At 39.1% G+C, this 7,540-nt stretch overlaps 1 protein-coding gene across 1 annotated transcript; it reads right to left on the bottom strand.

The window, feature by feature from the left end:
- Positions 1-5,811: 5,811 nt before the first annotated feature.
- LOC132562540 (tyrosine-protein kinase CSK-like) lies at positions 5,812-6,763 on the bottom strand. Its single transcript, XM_060227286.1, has 3 exons — positions 6,687-6,763; positions 6,212-6,302; positions 5,812-5,937 (listed from the first exon to the last, which is right to left on the bottom strand). The coding sequence occupies exons 1-3, from the start codon at positions 6,761-6,763 to the stop codon at positions 5,812-5,814; spliced, it is 294 nt and encodes a 97-aa protein (XP_060083269.1).
- Positions 6,764-7,540: the final 777 nt, after the last annotated feature.

Raw genomic sequence — 7,540 nt, 5'->3', positions numbered from 1 at the left:
GATTTTCACATTAGCTAGGATTTTCACATTAGATTTTCACATTAGCACATTAGGTGATTTTCACATTAGCTAGGTGATTTTCACATTAGCTAGGTGATTTTCACATTAGCTGGGTGATTTTCACATTAGCTAGGTGATTTTCACATTAGCTGGGTGATTTTCACATTAGAGAATTTCACATTAGCTAGGTGATTTTCACATTAGTGATTTTCACATTAGCTAGGTGATTTTCACATTAACTAGGTGATTTTCATTAGTGATTTTCACATTAGGTGATTTTCACATTAGCTAGTTGATTTTCACATTAGCTAGGTGATTTTCATTAGTGATTTTCACATTAGGTGATTTTCACATTAGCTAGGTGATTTTCACATTAGCTAGGTGATTTTCACATTAGCTAGTTGATTTTCACATAGGTGATTTTCACATTAGCTAGGTGATTTTCACATTAGCTAGGTGATTTTCAAATTAGTGATTTTCACATTAGCTAGGTGATTTTCACATTAGCTAGGTGATTTTCAAATTAGTGATTTTCACATTAGCTAGGTGATTTTCACATTAGCTAGGTGGTTTTTATTAGTGAATTCCTCATTAGGTGATTTTCACATTAGCTAGTTGATTTTCACATTAGCTAGGTGATTTTCACATTAGCTAGGTGATTTTCACATTAGTGATTTTCACATTAGCTAGTTGATTTTCACATAGGTGATTTTCACATTAGCTAGGTGATTTTCACATTAGCTTGGTGATTTTCACATAGGTGATTTTCACATTAGCTAGGTGATTTTCACATTAGCTAGGTGATTTTCAAATTAGTGATTTTCACATTAGCTAGGTGATTTTCACATTAGCTAGGTGATTTTCAAATTAGTGATTTTCACATTAGCTAGGTGATTTTTATTAGTGAATTTCTCATTAGGTGATTTTCACATTAGCTAGTTGATTTTCACATTAGCTAGGTGATTTTCACATTAGCTAGGTGATTTTCACATTAGGTGATTTTCACATTAGCTAGTTATTTTCACATTAGCTAGGTGATTTTCACATTAGCTAGGTGATTTTCACATTAGCTAGTTATTTTCACATTAGCTAGTTGATTTTCACATTAGCTAGTTATTTTCACATTAGCTAGGTGATTTTCACATTAGTGATTTTCACATTAGCTAGGTGATTTTCACATTAGGTGATTTTCACATTAGCTAGATGATTTTAACATTAGCTAGGTGATTTTCACATTAGCTAGGTGATTTTCACATTAGCTAGATGATTTTCACATTAGCTAGATGATTTTAACATTAGCTAGGTGATTTTCACATTAGCTAGTTGATTTTCACATAGGTGATTTTCACATTAGCTAGGTGATTTTCACATTAGTGATTTTCACATTAGCTAGGTGATTTTCACATTAGGTGATTTTCACATTAGCTAGATGATTTTCACATTAGCTAGATGATTTTCACATTAGCTAGGTGATTTCCACTGTTTATTTCAAGTGATTTGAAATAACACTGGTACAGGCAGGCCAATCTTATCTTACTTGTACCTGGGGGTCAGAAAAGATTAATAAGGGGTCAAATAATGTCAAAAAATGTCAGAACGGTATTAGACAGGATGTCAAAATACTCAGGGGTCAGAATACTCAGGGGTCAGATTAAACAGGGTCAGAATACTCAGGGGTCAAATTAAATAGGGTCAGAATACTCAGGGGTCAAATTAAATAGGGTCAGAATACTCAGGGGTCAAAATATACAGAGGTCGGAATACTCAGGGATCAAAATATACAGAGGTCGGAATACTCAGGGATCAAAATATACAGAGGTCGGAATACTCAGGGATCAAAATATACAGAGGTCGGAATACTCAGTGATTCAACACAGAATCAGAATACTTAGGTCAGATAAGAAAGAATATTAGAATATGCAGAGGCCAGATTAGACAGGGTGTCAGAATATTATGGTGTCAAATTGAACACGTTTTATTGCATATCTAGTTGTATGTTCTCTTCATACCAATTCACAATATCTTATTCTTTAACACTTCATCACATTATTTGTATTCATGACCTGCAGTGTTCACAGATGCTAATTTCATTTCTGTAGCAGTATAAAATCTGAGGGATAAAAATGTGTCTGCCTTAATGCTCTCAATTCCATAATTGTCCAAGGGAACATCATAGAGGAAGACCAATCCCCATAGACTGCTTCAAGGATGAAGGTCAGTAAGTACACTGACCACCGTAGACATCCTAAAATTTCAAAGTTATGTTGAGGTCAGTAGGTAGTGTTTATAGGCAGGTTGTAAGTAAAGAAAGGCAGTCATTGTAGTGATACTTAAGCCAAAAAATCCACGGAGAAGCTGACAGGAATGCAGATTATCATTAAAGGCTGTTTGTTCTGGTAGACAGGTAGATTAACAGTAGACTTAAAGGTGGGTAACCATTGTAGATAGGTGGTCCTTGGGACATATAGTCTAAATATTGCCATTGTAGATAGGTGGTCCTTGGGACATATAGTCTAAATGTTGCCTTTGTAGATAGGTTGTCCTTGGGACATATAGTCTAAATATTGCCATTGTAGATAGGTGGTCCTTGGGACATATAGTCTAAATGTTGCCTTTGTAGATAGGTTGTCCTTGGGACATATTTTCTAAATATTGCCTTTGTAGATAGGTGGTCCTTGGGACAGGTAGTCTAAATATTGCCTTTGTAGATAGGTGGTCCTTGGGACAGGTAGTCTAAATATTGCCTTTGTAGATAGGTGGTCCTTGGGACATATAGTCTAAATATTGCCTTTGTAGATAGGTGGTCCTTGGGACAGGTAGTCTAAATATTGCCTTTGTAGATAGGTGGTCCTTGGGACATATAGTCTAAATATTGCCTTTGTAGATAGGTGGTCCTTGGGACAGGTAGTCTAAATATTGCCTTTGTAGATAGGTGGTCCTTGGGACAGGTAGTCAAATATTGCCTTTGTAGATAGGTGGTCCTTGGGACATATAGTCTAAAATATTGCCATTGTAGATAGGTGGTCCTTGGGACATATAGTCTAAATATTGCCATCATAGATAAATGGTCCTTGGGACATATAGTCTAAAATATTGCCATTGTAGATAGGTGGTCCTTGGGACATATAGTCTAAATGTTGCCTTTGTAGATAGGTGGTCCTTGGGACATATAGTCTAAATATTGCCTTTGTAGATAGGTGGTCCTTGGGACAGGTAGTCTAAATATTGCCTTTGTAGATAGGTGGTCCTTGGGACATATAGTCTAAATATTGCCTTTGTAGATAGGTGTTCCTTGGGACATATAGTCTAAATATTGCCTTTGTAGATAGGTGGTCCTTGGGACAGGTAGTGTAAAATATTGCCTTTGTTGATAGGTTGTCCTTGGGACAGGTAGTCTAAATATTGCCTTCGTAGATAGATGGTCCTTGGGACAGGTAGTCTAAATATTGCATTTGTAGATAGGTGGTCCTTGGGACAGGTAGTCTAAATATTGCCATTGTAGATAGGTGGTCCTTGGGACAGGTAGTCTAAATATTACCTTTGTAGATAGGTGGTCCTTGGGACATATAGTCTAAATATTGCCTTTGTAGATAGGTGGTCCTTGGGACAGGTAGTCTAAATATTGCCTTTGTAGATAGGTGGTCCTTGGGACATATAGTCTAAATATTACCTTTGTAGATAGGTGGTCCTTGGGACATATAGTCTAAATATTACCTTTGTAGATAGGTGGTCCTTGGGACAGGAAGTGTAAAATATTGCCTTTGTTGATAGGTGGTCCTTGGGACATATAGTCTAAATATTGCCTTTGTAGATAGGTGGTCCTTGGGACAGGTAGTCTAAATATTGCCTTTGTAGATAGGTGGTCCTTGGGACATATAGTCTAAATATTACCTTTGTAGATAGGTGGTCCTTGGGACATATAGTCTAAATATTACCTTTGTTGATAGGTGGTCCTTGGGACAGGTAGTGTAAAATATTGCCTTTGTTGATAGGTGGTCCTTGGGACAGGTAGTGTAAAATATTGCCTTTGTAGATAGGTGGTCCTTGGGACAGGTCCTGTGTAGTTCAGATGACCTTTGTAGGTCATTTAAGGTGGTCAATGGAGAAGGCAAATGTTCCTGGAGGGAGGCAGGTGGCCTTTAGACAGGTGATCCTCATGGAAGGGAGATGGTCTTTAGGCAAGTGATCCTTGAATGAAGACAGAAGGCCTTTTAGACAGGTGATCCTGGTGGAAGGCAGATGGTCCTGATGGAAGGCAGATGACCTTTAGACAGGTAATCCTGATGGAATGCAGATGACCTTTAGACAGGTGATCTTCATGGAAGGGAGATGGTCTTTAGACAGGTAATCCTTGAATGAAGACAGAAGGCCTTTTAGACAGGTGATCCTGGTGGAAGGCAGATGATCCTGATGGAAGGCAGATGACCTTTAGACAGGTGATACTGATGGAAGGAAGTTGGCTTTAAGACAGGTGATCCTGGTGGAAGGCAGACGGCCTTTCAGACATGTGATACTGATGGAAGGCAGATGGTCCTGATGGAAGGCAGATGACCTTTAGACAGGTAATCCTGATGGAAGGCAGATGACCTTTAGACAGGTGATCCTCATGGAAGGCAGATGACCTTTAGACAGGTGATCCTCATGGAAGGGAGATGGTCTTTAGACAGGTAATCCTTGAATGAAGACAGAAGGCCTTTTAGACAGGTGATCCTGGTGGAAGGCAGATGATCCTGATGGAAGGCAGATGACCTTTAGACAGGTGATACTGATGGAAGGAAGTTGGCTTTAAGACAGGTGATCCTGGTGGAAGGCAGATGATCCTGATGGAAGGCAGATGACCTTTAGACAGGTGATCCTGGTGGAAGGCAGATGATCCTGATGGAAGGCAGATGACCTTTAGAAAGGTGATCCTGATGGAAGGCAGATGACCTGTAGACAGGAGATCCTGGTGGAAGGCAGATGGTCCTGATGGAAGGCAGATGGCCTTTAGACAGGTAATCCTGATGGAAGGCAGATGACCTTTAGACAGGTGATCCTGGTAGAAGGCAGATGATCCTGATGGAAGGCAGATGACCTTTAGACAGGTGATCCTGATGGAAGGCAGATGACCTTTAGACAGGTGATCCTGGTGGAAGGCAGATGATCCTGATGGAAGGCAGATGACCTTTAGAAAGGTGATCCTGATGGAAGGCAGATGACCTTTAGACAGGTGATCCTGGTGGAAGGCAGATGATCCTGATGGAAGGCAGATGACCTTTAGACAGGTGATCCTGATGGAAGGCAGATGATATTGATGGAAGGCAGAGGCCTTTTAGACAGGTGATCCTGATGGAAGGCAGATGATATTGATGGAAGGCAGAGGCCTTTTAGACAGGTGATCCTGGAGGAAGACAGAAGGCCTTGTAGACAGGTGATCCTGATGGAAGACAGAAGGCCTTTTAGACAGGTGATCCTGATGGAAGGCAGATGGTCTTTTAGACAGGTGATCCTGGTGGAAGGCAGATGGTCCTGATGGAAGGCAGATGGCCTTTAGACAGGTAATCCTGATGGAAGGCAGATGACCTTTAGACAGGTGATCCTGGTGGAAGGCAGATGATCCTGATGGAAGGCAGATGACCTTTAGACAGGTGATCCTGATGGAAGGCAGATGATATTGATGGAAGGCAGAGGCCTTTTAGACAGGTGATCCTGGAGGAAGACAGAAGGCCTTGTAGACAGGTGATCCTGATGGAAGACTGAAGGCGTTTTAGACAGGTGATCCTAGAAGGAGATGGATGATGTTTATACTAGTTGGTCCTACAGGAAGATATCCTACACAGAATCCTCCTCTATCGCGTAGTTTCCATTGTAGTGCCATACAGGAAGTTTGTTAATGGAGTCGTTGTCATCGTCATCATTACTAACATCACCTCTTCCATCGATAATTATGCATACATTCTGTGGAGAAAACGAGAAAATCAGCTCTGTGCTCTTAAATAACCATATTTCTCATGATATATATCTTTGGAGTGTTTTTTCAAACCCAACATTTAATTTGATTATGAAAGAGCAGCTATATAGAGCGACTACTATAACTAGATCTGAAACTAGGCAATACAATTTTTTTATTAGAAAAATAATTTGAAGCAAAATAACAAAAAATCAGCAAACCGAAACCCCTTGCTATAAGAAATATTTCTCTTGATTTACACAGTATCATGATTGGTGTTACCTTTCTAATTTTCTCGATGTATTCACACAACCTTTGAAAGGAAGGTCGAGATTCCGGGTCCTTATGCCAGCAAAGCATCATAACATCATAGCTATAATATAATAGGTGTTTAGCATGAATATCAAAAGACAGATAACATTATTCAGATCTCATGAAAGTGATGCTACATGTTTGCCTCAGCAGTGAAACATCTTTCCCTTTTGCAATAAAGAAGTATTGTCTATAAGGTAAGTATTATGTAATAAATATATCCATGTAAAACCACAGAGTTTTACTGTATTTACTGAACTCACCAGTCTTTTCATTGCACTTGAATACTTGTGCAGTGAGATATAACATGACAGTTCTTATTACTGATTACACAAGTATTTATCATTTTTTAGAGTATGATGTTTTTGTATTTGAAGAACTAATATGGGGTGATAGTTTGACACCTCTACTTATATAGGATTCCAAAGATAAAAGACAAACGTACACGGCTGGTGGACATCGGGCTGGAGCTTCCATCCTCTGACCTTCGTTGACCTTCCCCATCATCTCGTCACACTTCATTGAAGGATAGGGGACACAGCCAAAGGAAAATATTTCCCATAGCAACACACCATAAGCCCTGAAAGGTAACAGTTACAGAAATAGAACAACGTGGATGGTTATATAAAACTTTGGTAATTGTCTCCCATAGCAACACATCATATACCATGGAATAAAGTAAATCCTTGGTAATTGTCTCCCATAGCAACACATCATATACCCTGGAATAATGTAAAACCTTGGTAATTGTCTCCCATAGCAACACATCATATACCCTGGAATAATGTAAAACCTTGGTAATTGTCTCCCATAGCAACACATCATATACCCTGGAATAATGTAAATCCTTGGTAATTGTCTCCCATAGCAACACATCATATACCCTGTAATGTAAATCCTTGGTAATTGTCTCCCATAGCAACACATCATATACCCTGGAATAATGTAAAACCTTGGTAATTAGCAACACATCATATACCCTGTAATGTAAAACCTCCCATAGCAACACATCATATACCCTGGAATAATGTAAATCCTTGGTAATTGTCTCCCATAGCAACACATCATATACCCTGGAATAATGTAAAACCTTGGTAATTGTCTCCCATAGCAACACATCATATACCCTGGAATGTTAATCCTTGGTAATTGTCTCCCATAGCAACACATCATATACCATGGAATAAAGTAAATCCTTGGTAATTGTCTCCCATAGCAACACATCATATACCCTGTAATGTAAAACCTTGGTAATTGTCTCCCATAGCAACACATCATATACCCTGGAATAATGTAAAA

The sequence above is a fragment of the Ylistrum balloti genome, unplaced genomic scaffold (assembly GCF_031769215.1).
Source record: "Ylistrum balloti isolate Yb309-2 unplaced genomic scaffold, AGI_CSIRO_Ybal_v1 Utg371444, whole genome shotgun sequence".
Lineage (NCBI taxonomy): Eukaryota > Metazoa > Mollusca > Bivalvia > Pectinida > Pectinidae > Ylistrum > Ylistrum balloti.
This window is presented reverse-complemented; position numbering and strand designations above follow the sequence as displayed.